Source organism: Mustelus asterias, chromosome 9, assembly GCF_964213995.1.
Source record: "Mustelus asterias chromosome 9, sMusAst1.hap1.1, whole genome shotgun sequence".
Taxonomy (NCBI): domain Eukaryota; kingdom Metazoa; phylum Chordata; class Chondrichthyes; order Carcharhiniformes; family Triakidae; genus Mustelus; species Mustelus asterias.
The window spans coordinates 103,174,820-103,192,670 of NC_135809.1; the positions used below are offsets into that span (position 1 = coordinate 103,174,820).

General features: G+C 44.6%; 1 protein-coding gene across 4 annotated transcripts in view; it reads left to right on the forward strand.

Annotated features, from left to right (window-relative positions):
- dennd2b (DENN domain containing 2B) overlaps positions 1–17,851 on the forward strand; it is a 415,361-nt gene that overhangs the window by 235,914 nt on the left and 161,596 nt on the right. Inside the window, exon 1 of one of the 4 annotated variants that reach the window (XM_078220725.1) lies at positions 4,726–4,844. The exons of the other annotated variants lie outside the window; for them this stretch is intronic. Within the exon in view, the coding sequence (XP_078076851.1) occupies positions 4,807–4,844 (38 nt within the window). The 5' untranslated portion in view covers positions 4,726–4,806. Of the gene's footprint in view, positions 1–4,725; positions 4,845–17,851 lie in introns of those variants that run through there. 4 annotated transcript variants of the gene reach the window in all.

Below are 17,851 nucleotides of genomic sequence, written 5' to 3' on the forward strand. Positions count from 1 at the left end.
GGTCGACTGGGCTTGTATTCACTGGAATTTAGAAGAATGAGAGGGGATATCACTGAAATGTATACAATTTTGACAGGGCTGGACAGGCTGGATGCTGGGATGTTATTTTCTCTGGTAGGGGGTCCAGAACAAGCGGTCAGTCTCAGAATATGGGATAGGCTATTTAGGACTGAGATGAGGAGAAACTTCTTCACCCAGAGGGTGGTGAATCTATGGAACTCTCTACCGCAGAAGTTCAAGTCGCTGAATATATTTAAGAAGAAAATAGATTTCTAGGCTCTGAAGGCATCAAGAGGCATGGCGCTGAGATAGAGGATCAACTACGTTCATATTGAATATTGCAGCAGGCTCGAAGAGCCAAGTGGCCTAGTCCTGCTCCTATTTTCTATGTTTCTATATAACACAAATAACGGATACAATGATAATGGGGGTGTAGGAGCAGAGGGACCAGGGACAGATGCGTAATTACAATGATTGATTCTTTGTAATTATCTCTCTGCCTTAAATCATCAGTTCTTAGGTTATCCCTTCACTTGTTATACAGCCTGCTGACACTTTATACATAGTGATTATTCCCAGTGCTGACACTTATCTATTAATAACCATTACAAAGATGTCAGGTCTGGGACCTTAATATTCCTGCTTATAACTTTTTTTGGAAGAGCTTGGGTTGAATGAAAAGTGGAATGAAGTAATATTAATGTAGGATTCTATCAGTGTGCTGGAACACTGGAAGTCCTAGGGATCGACCTAGGCTAATATGGATAGTGATAAGAAGTCGGAAGGGAAATCGTAAAATGTGAATGCATTGTACAAAGAAGAATTACTTGATTTAGTTTTGGGAAATGAAATCGGGCAAATGACAAATATAAGACTAGGAGAATAAATGGGCAAAGGCAATCTCAACAAGTTCAACATATGAATAGAAAAGGATAGCTAAGAGTCAAATATCTGGATATAGATCAAGCTCCAAAATGTCCAATGAGTTGGACTCAAATTAACTTGGCTTAAAGTGTTAGCAAATAGATCAACAGGGTGAAATTTTCAAATAGGAGATGGACAAATTAACTGTCTTCCTTTAAGGTGAAAACGTGTGTCAAGAAAAAGAATTCCAGGGATAAATAAAGAGATTAAAACTGACTGACATTTAAAAGGGAGGCATATAATAAGGTTAGAGCTAACAATATTAAAAAGAGTCATGAAGGAAGAAAGAAGGCCTGGGGCGGATTTTCCTCTTCTGCCCACCACAGGAGTCGGAGCGGGCGAGTGGCGGACCATGGAAAGGTCTGTTGACCTTGGCTGGGATTTTCCCATTTTGGGGCGAGCGCGGCTGTAAAATTCTACCCATAGTCGGGGAATAAAATGGAAGTTTAGAATGGCTAAATGAGAATGTGAAAAAAAGGCTGACTTGGAACTATGTCGCCATTCCTTCAGTGTCACTGGGATAAATGCTGGAACTCCCTCCCTCACAGCACTGTGGGTGTACCTACACCATATGGACTGCAGCAGTTTCAGAAAGCAATAAATACTGGCTAGCCGGTAATGCCCCGATCCCATGAAAATAAAGTGAAATATGTGTTAATAATACGTATTGATTATACAAAGCTTCCATAAACAAGAATAATTAAAGAGAGGGTAGAAACGTTTCACAGTTGATGGATTTTGATGGATTATTTCCTTTGGGTGTCAGCAATAAAGAAGAGAGTTTAGGAGAGATTTATTCATGCAAGTGTTAAGGAGCATGGAACGTTTTTCCCCAGGGATCATTGTATCTTTCAAAAGAAAATTGGATAAATATTTAAAGGAGTGGAAAGTCCACATCTATGGGTAGCGAGCTGGACAGTGGAACTAGTTTAGATTGCTACAGCAAAAAGCCAACACAGATACAATTAGATGACTAGTCTCCTTCCCTAACTGTAAACTGATTTCCTGTTCTGATTATTACTGGAACGAGAAGTTTTCAGATGACGAAGAAAAAATGCGAGGAATTTTGTCAACACGACTTTACAATGTGTCTTAAACACTTGAATTGCTCTTGGAATAGAGCAATGGGCTGACAGTATGTATTGTGGAATATTTAATTCCCAACCAGGGGGCCTCAATTCAAATAATTTCAGCTTGACTAACATTTAAATTAGTCACTCGGGAAGGCTGTTCCGTGAAACATTCCACCTGACGGGGAGAGAGCGAGATAAAAGTGTATTTGAGGAACAAACACTACCACAGAGAGGTGCCATGTGCTGAGGCAGGAGAGAGGAAAGACTATTGGCCGGTAATTTCCCTGGACTTACTCCATTCCTACTAACTTGGCTAGAAATGAAGCCGCTCTTTTCTCGCCCGACCTTCCGACTCAGGATGGCTGAGAACATTGAAGAGCAGTGGGATCCCGAGGCCTTGTGTCGAGGGCAGGAGGGTTGGAGGTAAGGAAGCCACACCCCCTTTTTAATGACACTAGCTACCATAGGTCCAGCCACTTTCAGGAGCCAGACAGATGGTAAGATTGTGAGGTATGAGGGTAGGATTGGGGATGGAGGGACGGGAGTGGGGTGGAGTTGGTGGTGAGGGAATTGTTGGGTGGTCAGTGGGGTGGTGGGAGGGGGTGGTGTGCCTGGCAGGAAGGTGGGGGGAGTGGGTGGTCAGTTGGAGGGGTGGTCACTTGCTGGTGTTGGGTGATCAGTGGAGGGCTCAGGTTCCCAGGGGGGTGATCAGTGGGGTGGTGGGGAGGGTGGTTGGGGGGGGGGGGGTGCGGTCGTTGGCGGGGGTGTAGTTGAGGTGTGGGAGATGTAGTCAATGGGTGGGGGTGTAGTCGAGGGAGGTAGGGTGTAGTCTGTGGGAATCCAAGCACAGGGGACTCCCATGGGAGGAACCCAGTGGGATTCGGGGAGGTGAGGTAGTACTTTAGAGTTCAGGGGAGTGGGGTAGTACTGTAGGGTTCAGGGGAGTGGCACAGTACCATAGGGTTTGGGGGAGTGGCGCTCCAGGGGGAATGGAGTTGTACCATGGGATTCAGAGGGGATAATTGAGGGATGGGGTGTGCGGTTATTTCATTCTTTAATACATTTCTTAAAGGATACCAATGTAATGTATGATTTTCATTGAGGACTTGGGGTGAGGATGGGTGGATAGAATCAGTCCCATTGGTCGCTTGCTCCTTCCTGTCTAATAGAGGATTGACTAATGAACAGGAAATGGAGAGTCAGGACAAGTGGGCAATTTTCAGGTTGACAAACTATAACTTGTGAAGTGTGGTAGGCATCATTGCTGGGGCCTCAACAATTTACAATCTATATGAATGACTTGAATGAAAGAGCATGGTGTATTAATTGGTAAATGATGGATTATAGTCACATTTGCTGATGATATAAAGATAGGGAGGAAAGCATGTTGTGAACTGTGTGCAAAGAATCTGCAAGGGAATAGATAGATTAAGTGAGTGGGCAAAGATTTGGCAGATGCAATATAATGTGGGAAAATGTGAGGTTATCTACTTTGGCAGGAAGAATAAAAAAGCAGAATATTATTTAAAGGATTGAGACTACAGAATGTTGTGGTACAGAGGCATCTACCTGCATCACAAGAAAGGTAGCATGCAGGCATCACAAGTAATTAGGAAGACAAATGGAATGTTGGCTTTCATTGCAAGAGGGATGGAGTGTAACAAAAGGGAATTCTAGCTAAAACTGTACGGGGCATTGGTGAAACCGCACCTGGAGTACTGTGTACAGTTTTGGTCTCCATGTTTAAGAATGGATATACTTCTTTTGTCCAGAGTAATTGCATATAATCACATTACACAAGCCGTTCAGAAAAGGTTCATTAGGTTGATTCCTGGGGTGAAGGGATTGCATTGTGAGGAAAGGTAGGGCCTTTATCCATTGGAGTTTAGAAGAATGAGAAATGATCTTATTGAAACAAACAAGATTCTGAGGCAGCTTTTCAGGGTAGATGCTGAAAGAATGTTTCTTCTCCTGGGGGAATCGAGACCTAGGGGCCTTTACTATAGCTGTAGTGACAGTGAATCTGGTAGATAACCAAATATTATCTCCTATGTGATCTCCTTTCACATAGCTCACAGTAATCACCACTGTTACTGAAAAGGAGTCTGCCATTTGTTTATTTAAATTCTTTCATGATTGTGGGCGTTGCTGTCTGGGTCAGAAGTTATTGCCCATCCCTAATTGCCCTTGAGAAGGTGATGGTGAGAAACGCTACAGTTGGTGTGGTGTAGGTACAGGAGTTCCAAGACTTTGACAGCAACATTGAAGGAACGGTGATATATTTCTAAGTCAGGATAGTGAGTGACTTGGAGGGGAACTTGCAGGTGGTGGTGTTTCCATGCACCTGCTGCCCTTGTCCTTCTAGGTGGTGGAAGGTGCTGTTGAGTTGCTGCTGCGCATCTTGTATGATACACACTGCTACCACAGAGCGCCGGTGGTGGAGGCAGTGGATGTTGAAAGTGGTGGATGGGGTGTCAATCAAGCAGACTGCTTTGTCCTGCATGATTTTGAGCTGCTTGTGTGCTGTAGGAGCTGCACTCATCCAGGTAAGTGGAGAGTATTCTATCACATCCTAATTTGATGAGGAGAGTGTCATTACATTTTGGAATTTTCGACTGCAGAAAGCAGTGGAAGCTGGGTCCTTGAGTACATTGAAGGTGGAGTTAGACAGATATTTGATCTACAAGGGAGTGGAGATGTATGTCAGGCAGGAAGGTGGCGTGGAGGTCGCAAACAGATCAACCATGAGCTCACTGCATGAGAGAACAGACTCGAGGGGCTAATTGGCCTGGTCCTGCTGCTATTTCTGATGTTCGTGTGTTCTTGGATCAAGCCATCAGAAGAACTGTATGTACTTTCAAACTCGGAAAGATCTCATTTTCTTTTGGGTCAGAATGCTCTAAACTGAATGCAATTCCCTGAGGAATTTGCAGCAACCTGTTCTCAATTTCATTCCTGTGTGTGAAGGTAGTAGACGACTTGCCTAATGCTTTCTAAATAACAGCTGAAATCAACCGGGGATAGATATTGAGCAGCAATGTCAGCCTGATGCAGGAATAGATAATTCCAAGGTCAAATAGTAGGAATTTTTACTGTGGCATCTGAACAAAGTAAACAACTCCCTCATTTCTTATAGTTAACCAGTTGTACCATCTCTGAGAATTCACAGCAAAAGGAACATTGGCGATACAAATATAAAGGGTCAGTGGGTGGAGAGCTTTAATTATGTGACAGTGGATTCACTTCTGATTCTGCTTTTGAAGATAATTTTCCCTTGAAAAGAGTGCCCTGTATTTTTGGTTCGATTTTTAATTTTTCTTTCAATTTATTCATTCATGGGACATGGACGGCACTGGCTGGGCCAGCATTTATTGTCCACTCCTAGTTGCCCTTGAACTGAGTGGCTTGCTAGACCATTTCAGAGGGCAGTTGAGAGTCAGCCACATTGCTGTGGATCTGAAGTTACATGTAGGTCAAATCAGGTAAGGACAGCAGATTTCCTTCCCTAAAGGACAACAGTGAACCAGTTAAGTTCATCCTACAATTGACAATGGTTTCATGGTCATCAGTAGATTCTTAATTCTAGATTTTTTTTATCCTGTGGCAGGATTCGAACCTGGGTCCCCAGAACATTAGCTGAGTTTCTGGATTAATAGTCTAGTGATAATGCCACTCAACCATTGCCTCCCCCGAAGGGATGAAGGAGCACAGAAGGTTTCTAGATGATAAAGGATTGGTCCTGCTTTGCCACTTGAATTACAACCTAATGAGAATGATTCTTTTAAACCAGGATCTGTTGATGGCCCTGGATTGGTGAGAAATGATATGACATGGATATCTCATGTTTAATGGCTCATCCAAAAGATTGACTGTGAGTTTGCTGCTCTGGAAGATTGGCAAATCTTACATTCTGTGCATTTAGCAGCTGTTTCTGTTTTTATTTATAGTAATTTAGGATTAATCAATTATCACTTTATAAGCTAGCGTGGTGCCAATAAAGACCTGGGGTACTATTTCCACTATTTCTTGATTTCATCCTCCAAGAATGTGGATACATGGAAGAAATTACGCTCCATAAAAGCTGCTGCATTGTTGAAGGAGGGGGTGTGCTTGACTGCTTTTCTCTAAGCCGATCAGTATCTCAACCCAAGTCTCAACTTGTCTGTATTTCACAAGAAAAACAACTTTCTTCCAACTTGGACTGGAGCTTATTGGTACCAATCAATGAGGTAATTTGGAAGGTGGGGGCAGAGGCTGTCAGGACCAATCAGATGTGTTTCCCCACTGGGTCAGAACAGTTCCAACTGTAGTGGTTTCAACTTTCCAGGCAGATAAACAGTCTCACGGGTAAAATTTAACAAGGTGACCAGCCCATGCAGGGACCTGTATCAACACGCATTATGCAAAGATAATTTCAACACTTACCTTATCAGGTCTGTCCCTCCTGGTTTTTTTAATACATTAATTTATGGGATATGGGCATCACTGGCATTTATTGCCTGTCCGTCATTGCCCTTGAACTGAGTGGCTTTTAAGAGTCAACCACATTACTATGGATCTGGAGTTACCTGCAAATTTTCTTCCCTAAAGGACATTAGTGAACCAGTTGGGTTTTTACAACAATCAGCACAGGTTTCATGGTCATCTTTTAATTCTAGAGTTGTTAAATTTGAAATCAAATTCCATCATCTGTCATGGTGGGATTTGAACCTAGGTCCCCAGAGCATTAGCTTGGGTCTCTGGAATGTCAGTCCAGTGACTCTACCCCTTCGCCACAACCTTCCCCTATGTCCACAAGGTTTAACTGAGTGGAGTGTCAATGGTGCCTGCTCCACCCTGTAGGCCAGTGCCTGGACCACAAAGCACAAGTCCCCAGGAGAAATAGTGAGAGAGGAGGAATGGAACTATGAGGAGGTCATCCTGATTTTAACTTCATTTCTCCATTTTCTCTGGGTGGGAGGAAGTTAAAATCTCCACTTTAGTTTCGCCAACGTTAAACATTAGTTAGTACTTAATGATACCATTTTAGGGGTTCGCCCCAGTCTTTCCTTTCCACATCTGGAGACCAATCTCTTCAGCTTTCTTTCTTCTGTCTTCTGGTAGTTTCTTCTAGAACCATTTTGCCTTGCCTGTTCTCTCACTTGCTTCAAAAATCTCTTTAAAAACTTTGTCTTCAGCCTGGCTCTGAGCAGCCCCCTCCCACTCCCTCCCAAAACCCCAACCCTCTCCAGAGTTAAACCCTGAGACATTCTGTTTTGGGAGAGACATCATTTGTTGATGAAATATGCAGCTTGCTGAAGTAGGTCATACATCGCCCCGGGTTAATAACTTCACATGATCTATGATGTAATTATCACATACACAAACACAAGTAAGTTTTCATGCAGTACCAGTTTACACATTTTGAAAACAGTAATTTATGCCATAAGAACATAAGAAAAATAAGAACTAAGGAACAAAGGTAGGCCATTCGGCCCCTCAAGCCTGGTGTGCCATTCAATAAGAACATGACTAATTAGATCTTGGCCTCAACTCTACTTTCCTGCCTATTCCCCATAACCTTTGACTCCCTTCTGAATCAAAAACCTAACTCTGTCCCTTCATCCAAATATATAGATTGTAAATGGTTGAGGCCACAGCACGGGGCAGCATGGTGGCACAGTGGTTAGCACTGCTGCTTCACAGCACCAGGGACCCGGGTTCAATTCCAGCCTCGGGTCACTGTCTGTGTGGAGTTTGCACATTCTCCCCATGCCTGCGTGTGTTTCCTCTGGTTTCCTCCCACACTCCAAAGATGTGCAGGTTAGGTTGATTGGCCTTGTTAAATTGCTCCTTAGTGTCAGGGGGACTAGCAGGGTAAGTACATGGGGTTACGGGGATAGGGCCTGGGTGGGATTATTGTCGGTGCAGGCTTGATGGGCCGAATGTCCTCTTTCTGCACTGTCGGGTTTCTATGATTCTTACCATGGCACACCATGAGTTAGTTTGCCAACAGGGCAATTACCCATTTTTCCCAGTGCTTTTTTCTGTTGGTTCGCTGATCCTCGATCCATGCCCAAACACGGCCTTTTGGCTAAGATCAAGTGAAGTATGGATCGGATGCTGCACTTGGTTGAGGCCATTAGATTACATTTAATCTTCATATTCATATGAAGCAATTTTTAAAAGCGGCATCTCGGCCTTTTGGCTAGGATGCAAATAAGATCAAGCCTTGGAGGAGGAAACCTCCCCCTCCTCCAATCAGCTTGGCTCATGTAGATCAGGCCCAAGACAGGTGTGAAGGCCCTGTCTTGTCAGCTTGGATCGGAAATGTCTCGACTTGTTGAGACTCTGAATCGGACTTGATTTGATTGAATTGGAATAAAAATACAAACACCATGAGCTCTTGTGTAGTAACTCTTTATGTGACACCTTATCCAATGTCTTTTGGAAATCCAAATACACTACAGCTACTGGTTCCTCTTTATTTACCCTGCTTTCAGTGCCCTCAAGAGCTCTGACAAATTTGTCAGACAAGGTTTCATTTTGGCCATATTGATGCTGCTTAATTGATTTTATTACAGGAATTTGCAGCCAAGAGCTTTAAAATATTATTTGCGCTGGTAACCTTCAAACATCAGAGACCCAGGTGCTAAAACTTTTTCAATATGTATATTATGAAGGTGGGTGTACGCCGCAGTTTCCACATAGTGGAACTTGTACTGGAGTATTCAATATGCTTACTACATAGAGACTTCGGGTGGAATTTTGCACTCTGTGCACAGAGAGTTGGCTGAGGCGAGAAAACCAGCGTGGAGTTCTCCAGCTGCATTGCTGAGTTTTCTTTCCAGATTCTCTGGCACTCTGTGCACAGAATCTGGGGTTATGGTTTACGCTGTCACTCTGGCGGGGCAGGGCCTGATATAGCCAGCAACACTGGCTCCACAGAGATCACGGCGCCATTTTTAACTGTCTGTGTGGAGTTTGCACATTCTCCCCGTGTGTGCGTACGTTTCCTCCGGGTGCTCCGGTTTCCTCCCACAATCCAAAGATGTGTGGGTTAGGTTGATTGGCTATGCTAATTGTCCCTTAGTGTCAGGGGATTAGCAGGGTAAATATGTGGGGTTACGGGAATAGGGCTTGGGTGGGATTGAGATTGGTGCAGACTCGATGGGCCAAATGGCCTCCTTCTGCACTGTAGTGATTCTATGATTGCTAACCACCTTTTGATGTCGTCATGCTATCCACTGTGTTGTGGTTGAAGAAAAGCTCAGTTTTTTACTGCGTTACGCATGAACAGAAACCACCATAGAAACCCTCTGAATGGAGATATAGAGAAATCCCGAGTTAGAAATCTGCACTCGAGTTTGCAGCTTACGGGTGGGTGGTCATTCACATCTCTCGCTACCATCCATTAACTTTATTGTGATGGGTTTGCCAGTAAAAAGTGGCCCCAGGTGGGAGGTGTTATTTGAAGTTTTCAGAGTACTTAGTTGCAGGAAGGACGGCAAGCTGAATGCAAACGGAATCAGGGAAGAATCTAAAGTCAGAGTGCCAAATGGAATACATTACAGTACAGTGCAGTATTCCAAATGTGCAGTGCAGATGAGTTCAACAACTATGGAATAACAGAGCTCAAGTGTGTCGTTTGATATCTTAACACTGGTGGTCTTCAATTCACTTGATATCAGTCTCTTATTTTAATGAATGGATGCATTTTTTGTCTAATTTTAAGGTAGTATATAGATAGAAGATTCACTTCTCTCTTAACTGCGCTATGCGCTGATGCTTTTGGTGAAGAAAGTAAGGTACAGATCACTGGCAATGTGCCCCATGTAGAGCTGCTGGGAGAGCATCATAGAATTTGTAGCTATGATCTAACCTGGGCTCCCACCTCCTTTGTGGGAGGTACTTTTCAATTTCATGCTTCTCAGCTCATTGCAGTGCTGATAAGGAAAGGTGTGCAGTGGGTCTTGAAGCTACATTTGTCTTCAGCATTATTGTATATTTTAAGAAAGAAATAACATAGACTTATATTGCTGAAAAAGACATCCTGTCGAAGCTTTTCATCTTGAACTTATCAGGGCAATCATAAGAACATCAATGTCAGGGAAAACAACAACTTTATATTGTATAAGAAGAGACTGCTGATTGGTTGGCAAGTGGACTTTGAATGGTCGAGGTTTAAGTTTATTTATTAGTGTCATAATTAGGCTTACATTAACGCTGCAATGAAGTTACTGTGAAAATCCCCTAGTCGCCACACTCCGGCGCCTGTTCGGGTACACTGAGGGAGAATTTAGCATGGCAAATCCATCTAACCAGCACGTCCTTCGCGCTGTGGGAGGAAACCAAAGCACCCAGAGGAAACCCAAGCAGACACGGGGAGAATGTGCAGACTCTGCACAGACAGTGACCCAAGCCGGGAATCAAACCTGGGTTCCTGGCACTGTGAGGCAGTGCTAACCACTGTGCTCTTGGACTAGCTCATTGTCATTCTGACCGTTTCAGTATTGAGGCTAAGAAAGTCACTGGGGCTGTTTTAATTTTTCTTTATGTTTATATATTCAGTTTAATGAATAACCTAGGGCTCAGGGGTGTAGGAGTTAAGATAAAAACCAACGGTTCCTTGACACAATTGAACAGGCAGTCCCCCGTATTCCCACACAGAGTGCAGCAATGAAGTGGAACATTTCAAGACACCACTTACAACACTACACGCTCAACATATGGGAAGCAAAAGTGGAAAAATGCCCACTAGTTCAAGGCTAACATCACTGTAATGGAATAGAAACAGAAATTGCTGGAAAAGCTCCGCAGATCTGGCAGCATTTGTGGAGAGACAAGAACTGTTCACATTTCCTGTCCAACCTGACTCCCCTTTGGAACCGAAAAGGAGATGCGTCTCAAAGATAAGCTCAAAGCAGAGGAACTGGAAATGTGAGTTCAGGCCTTGGGCAGGGGTAAGCATTCAAGGAAATTTGGCCAGGTGAAGTAGTGGAAAGGAGGAAGTGACAAAGGCAGCTGATCAGATTGTCTCGACCTTAGTGACAAGAAGTCCAGGAGCTCCTTGCACATGTAGCTGGACGTGAAGATGATGGGGAGGGGGAAGAGGGGTTGAAGAAAACTCATTGCAGTACAGGAAAGCAGCCAGACATTATCTTTATCATGCATCGAGGCATCACCGTACAGATCACTGTAGGAAAAGTATTTTCCCGTGTTGTCCTCGTCAGATTGCAGATCCTGGATGAATGTATCTGTCCCGAAGCCCAGAGTGGTTTCAGAACTGGAAGATCTACAATTGACGTGACCTTCTCAGCCTGACAGCTGCAGAAGAAAGGCTGTGAATGATGGTGACCTCCATATATCGTCTTCATTGATTTCGCCAAGGCATTTGACCATGTGGTATTTCAGAACATTGCCGCTTGAGCTCCTTTCTATCGGACTATATCTTGTTCTGGTTCAAATGTTTATTCGTTTTTCTTTAAACAGTGCAATGGTCTCAGGCTCACCAGGGATTCTCTAATCTCAAAGCTCTACATAAGTCATTCCTCCAAACCTTTCTCCTCATGTGGAACAGACTTGTAATTCACCCAGTTCTCAATTGACAGCTTAAAGGAGGATTGGATCAATATTTATCGAGAAGTGTATTGAGGTTTACAACAACACCAACATGCCTTTAACATAAAATGTCTCACTTGGTGTTTAATGAAAGCATGATGCAGCAAAATGTAATGCTGAACTACACAGCGAGATATTAAGATTGGTCAAAGGTTTTAAGGAGTGTCTTAAAGGAGGTGGAAGCGAGGGAGAGGAATAAGGAGGGAATTCCAGAGCTTAGGGCTTATTTTTATTTATTAGTGTCACAAGTAGGCTTACATTAACACTGCAATGAAGTTACTGTGAAAATTTCCTAGTCGCCACACTCTGGCACCTGTTTAGGTACACGGAGGGAGAATTTAGCAAGGCCAGTGCACCTAACCAGCATGTCTTTCAGACTGTGGGAGGAAACCAGGGCACCCAGAGGAAACTCGGGCAGACACGGGGAGAACGTGCAGACTCCGCGCAGACAGTGACCTAAGCCAGCAATTGAACCCGGGTCCCTGACGCTGTGAGACAGCAGTGCCAACCACTGTGCCACCGTGCCACTTAAGCAGCTAAAGACACAGTCATCAGTGACAGAGTGAGTAAAATCAGGGATGTACATAAAGCCAGAATTGGAGGAGTGCAGAGGGAGGGGTTAGACAATGGAGGGATTTGAAAATAAGAATGAGAAGTTTAAAACTTAGCTGTTCTTGGACTGGGAAACATTGTAGGTCAGTGAGTCCCGAGAGATGATGGCTAATCAAAACTTTGTGCAAGTTAGCGTACAGTCAGCAGTGTTTTGGATGACCCCAAGTTTCTGAAGGGTGAAAGATGGGAGGTCAGCCAGAAGAGCATTGGAATAGTCAAGTATTGACGCAGTGAAGGCCTGAGTGAGTGTCAACAGCTGCTGAGCTGAAGCAGGGGCAGTGAATATGCAAATATTAATTACACTATTTGTTTTTATGAGGGGAGCAGAGAGAAGAAACTTGTGTTCCTTTAAAGTTGTTAATCAACAATTGGAGGCAGGGGGATGAAATCCAGAACAAAATGAAACCTGTATGGAAAGATCTAGCTGGATGATGCGATTGGGGAAAGAATTGACGAGTAACAGTTATGCAAAAGAAAACCCAATGTAAAGGCATGAAAATGTGACTTCAGACAAGTGACAAAGCAGCTAGCATTGACACTCTGTCTCATGGCTGGGGAAACGGAGATAGTACCATCTCGGTCCATAGTGAGGACGGTGGCCATGTTTGCCACTCCAGAACAGCCTTCTTATAGGATGACATTGCATATCTGGAAAGGGTTGGAGATGGATTTGAGGATATAATTAATTTGTCAGACTTGTAGTGAAGTTGCGAGTGATCTTGTAGTAGTTGGCACAGCCATGCATTCAGCTCTCTGTTGGCCTGAAGCTGATAAAGCCTTTTCCCACAGTTGTTATCTGTGTGTGCCAGGTCTGTAAGAGTTGATTGATGAGATCCTGGAAGGTGCAGTAAATTATGCTTCGCTGTCGCTTGATCTCCCTGGCATTCCTGCTTTCATTTAGTTCCACCTCGAGCATGACTCGCTGTAGTTGGGTTCTTCTGAAAAACCCCCAACATCAAGGCTAGCCAAGGCTTCTCACAAAGTGCTTATGCCATCAGCTACGTGGATGATACTGGGTCGTGAATCTGTGGAATTCTTTACCGGAGAGAGCTGTAGATACTGGGTTGTTAGGTATATTCAAGGCTGAGATAGACAGATTTTTAATCAATAAGGGAATCGAGGGTTATGGGGATAAGGTGGCAAAGTGGAGTTGAGGATTATATCAGCTCAGTCATGATTTCATTGAATGGTGATCTGCCACCTCCCTTGCCCTGAATGACCTCGGTGGGAGTTCTCTGTAGCCATGGCCAGCCCGTCAGCAAGCTCCTGCTGAGATACATGAGAACCTTCAGTCACTGTGGCAGTACACAGTGACTGTGTCAATGGCGGGTGGACAGAGAAGATCCGGCCCTCATCAGCCCTGACAGCTGCTTCTAAATGGGGGAAACTGCGGCTCATCCTCTGCCGCAAGGATACTGGCTGGTCCTCCCTGCCAACCAGCGAGGTCCAGGAACTGTGCCATACCCAAGCTCCCAGTTCCGTTGTTGCCTTGGCCATGTGCCCCTGAGCCTCAGAGCCAGGGCAATGGTGCACATGTCGGAGCACATCCCGATGGTTGCATCTCTAGTGTACTTTGCCCCTCCAGGACAGTCGACAGTCTGTCCATGAAGGAAACATGGAGCTCTGAAGAATGGGTGATCGCAGTGCACACGGCCTGGATGGAACCTCCACAGTCCAGGCCAGAGCAAACCCTCTGGTGTATTTGCCAAATCTTCACAGATTTCTCACTGAATATCCAGTGAGAGGCTGGATAACCCTCTCTGATGTGTTAATTCCTGCTGAGCTGCTGGTATCTGCAATGATCTTGGTGCTGAGAGAGGATGTGACACTACATCCTCTGAGGGTTCTTCCTCCTCCTCAGAGGGAAGGGGCAGTGTGGCTTCTGGCAGAGGCTGAACAAAGTGGCTGAACCTGTAAGACATGAGTAAGAGTGTTAGTAGTCATCAAGAACCTCGTCAAATCAGCACCATTACAAGACGCTCATCATCCATCCTATTGTCCAGAAGTGATGAAACTCTGCAGATACTGTGTACACTGGAACAATCCTCTGAAGCTTCAGATGAGAAAACTTGTCAGGGTTCCAATATCTGAACAATATTAACCAGCTTTATTGGATCATGTCGACCCTCCATTAACCTTCAGCTTGCCCAGTCCCCTCTATTAGCTGATTGAGCCCAGGCCTCCCTCCAATCTCTCCTCTGTCTATAGCCCTGGAAGACTTGGGGTTCATGAGCGTATAGTCTTCTTTGAAAGGACTCAGAACTTCCAGGCCAGGTACTCCCCAGCGTGTACACGTGTTGTGGAGGCCTATATCGCAAGGGGGATAGAATATAAAAGCAGAGATGTCTTGCTGCATCTGTACAGGGCATTGGTGAGGCCGCAGCTGGAATACTGTGTGCAGTATTGGTCCCCTTATTTGCGGAAGGATATATTGGCCTTGGAGGGAGTGCAGAGAAGGTTCACCAGGTTGATACCAGAGATGAGGGGTGTTGATTATGAGGAGAGACTGAGCAGATTGGGTTTGTATTCGTTGGAATTTAGAAATCATAGAAATCATAGAAACCCTACAGTGCAGAAGGAGGCCATTCGGCCCATCGAGTCTGCACCGACCACAATCCCACCCAGGCCCTACCCCCACATATTTACCCGCTAATCCCTCTAACCTACGCATCTCAGGACTCTAAGGGGCAATCTTTTAACCTGGCCAATCAACCTAACCCGCACATCTTTGGACTGTGGGAGGAAACCAGAGCACCCGGAGGAAACCCACGCAGACACGAAGAGAATGTGCAAACTCCACACAGACAGTGACCCGAGCCGGGAATCGAACCCGGGACCCTGGAGCTGTGAAGCAGCAGTGCTAACCACTGTGCTACCATGCCGCCCCCACTGTGCTACCATGCCGCTGAGGGGGGATCTTATAGAGACCTGTAAGATAATGAAGGGGCTGGATAGGGTAGAGATGGAGAGATTCTTTCCATTTAGAAAGGAAACTAGAACTAGAGGGCTCAGCCTCAAAATAAAGGGGGGTCAGTTTAGGACAGAGTTGAGGAGGAACGTCTTCTCTCAGAGGGTGGGTGAATCTCTGGAATTCTCTGCCCACTGAAGTGGTGGAGGCTACCTCGTTGAATATGTTTAAATCACGGATAGATGGATTCCTGATCGGTAAGGGAATTAGGGGTTATAGGGATCAGGCGGGTAAGTGGAACTGATCCACTTCAGACCAGCCATGATCTTATTGAATGGCGGGGCAGGCTTGAGGGGTTAGATGGCCTACTCCTGCTCCTATTTCTTATGTTCTTATGTTCTCCTGAAAATATTTGTAAGAGTGCAGTCATTAACAATTTCAAACAATCTAATGGGATGCCAAGCACCCATTCAGGCCACAGTGTGTGCCAGCCTGGTTGCTATGCTCTTGCTTCAGATGCTGATTCTCAATCCACCCATCCTACAACCCTTGTTTCAAATGCCCAATGATATCATTGAGGACAGCTGTGTCCTTGTGGAATGATGCTGACTTTGAGGAGAATCCAAACTCATTTCCCACTGCATTCGCGAGCGTGTCCTGCATATAGTGTGAAAAAGTATTTTCCCACATCACAATTGCTTTGTCCTGTGGTGGATCTACAGGAAAGAAGAGTAGAAGCTAAGAATTCTTGAGTGAGTATTACTCTCTTGGGATTAAAGAGCTAGAGAAAGCGGTGAAAGGTTGTCACTGTGTAACGCTTCACTGGGGTAGAGTGTAAATGTTTAGTCACAGAAATAACACAGGCAGTATCCTGCCAACCTTGTCATCTCCCTTGGGAAGAGTAAGTGCGTCCACATCAGTGCAGGACTTTCTCCTCAGAAGCTGAGAGTTTTAAAGATGGGAATGTGTCCTCTGGTGGCCTCCATGTCTACAAAATTATGAGGGGCATAGACAGGGTGGATAGTGAGCAACTTTTTCCCAGTGTGGAAGTATCTATTACAAGGGGGCACAGGTTCAAGGTGAGAGAGGGAAATTTTAAGGAAAATATGCAGGGGGAAGTTTTTCAGAGAATGGTGGATGCCTGGAACACGCTGGCAGAGGAGCTGGTGGAAGCAGGCACATTAGTAACATTTAAGAGGCATCCAGATGGGTACATGAATGAGGAGGGAATAGAGGGGTACGGACCGAGTAAGGGCCAAAGGTTCTTTTTCGTTTAATTAGGGCATCATGATCGATTTGGAGGGCCGAAGGGCCTGTTCCTGTGCTGTACTTTTCTTTGTTCTTTGTTCATGGGCATTTTGCATAATTTTTTAATATAAAACAATTAAGTAAATTCTGCAGACGAGCAGTTGTGGGGGTTGGGGGTGGGGGAGCTGAAATAAGAAAGTTGAGAATATCACTGTGTTAAAGTGAAAGAAGACATTGTAAGCTTGTAAATATTTGCTGTTGGGGGAGCTGAGTCCAGGATACCAAGTTAGAGCCCCCCAAAATCCAAAGCACATTGTGAAACATTAATTATACATCTTGCTTTAAGAGGGTGAGAAGCATGTTGGAGCTCCGATTAGGCACTGAAGGTTAGGAACGGTGTCTGTGCTTTTCCTCCCCCTGTTTTGGTGAAATCATTGAGCATCATTGAGCACTGATCAGAAGCTTCGAGGTGAAAGACTTGGCACTCGATGCCAATGACACTCCCCTTCACATTGCACAAGAGACATTCCTGGCAGACTTGCTGGAAGGAACACCCGGCAATCTGTGCTTCTGTAATTAACTTCTCTCAATGGTGCTTTAAGTCCCAAAAAATTCTGTTCTTCTTCTGTAAGTAGCAATTTTTATGCAGAAAGCTGAAAATTGAAAGGCAAGAACTCTACATAAGGAAGATTTGCTGAAACATTTACATGCTAAAAATAACACTTTAAAGTTTCTTTCTAAGTTTTAAGTTTATTTATTAGTGTCACAAGTAGGTTTACATTAACACTGCAATTAAGTCACTGTGAAAATCCCCCAGACGCCACACTCCAGCGCCTGTTCGGGTACACTGAGGGAGAATTTAGACCGGCCAATGCATCTAACCAGCACGTCTTTTGGACTGTGGGAGGAAACCAGAGCACCCAGAGGAAACCTATGCAGACATAGGGAGAACATGCAGACTCCACACAGACAGTGACCCAAGTCAGGAAGCGAACCCGGGTCCCTGATGCTGTGAGGCAGCAGTGGTAACCACTGTGCCACTGTGCCGCTCTTACTCACTCACCTTTATAGATTACAGAAATTAATAAGGAATCTATTTTGATTACAGATAACTGAATTTGCCAGATGATAATGGGCCTGATTTACATATTTGTGCAGCATTCTTTTGAAGCACGTGCCTGAATTACTTGTCATTTGCCACTGCATTCACATTACAAGAAAATAATATATATGCAGTAGTGGCCAGCTTCAACATGTTAAAGATCAAATGGTGATCTAGTTTCTCAACTGACTGTAAGATGTTGCTTAAATAAAGCACAGCGAAGAAATGAATGGGGAGAAACGTCCAACAGGGGATTCATGCATCCATGATTGAGCTTGCCCAATCTTACCTACGCATCGGACAGATGAACATCTGCCACACTGCAATTATAGCAAGATCATTCTATCTTCCTCTTATTGCCAACTCTCATGCCAATAAAATCAT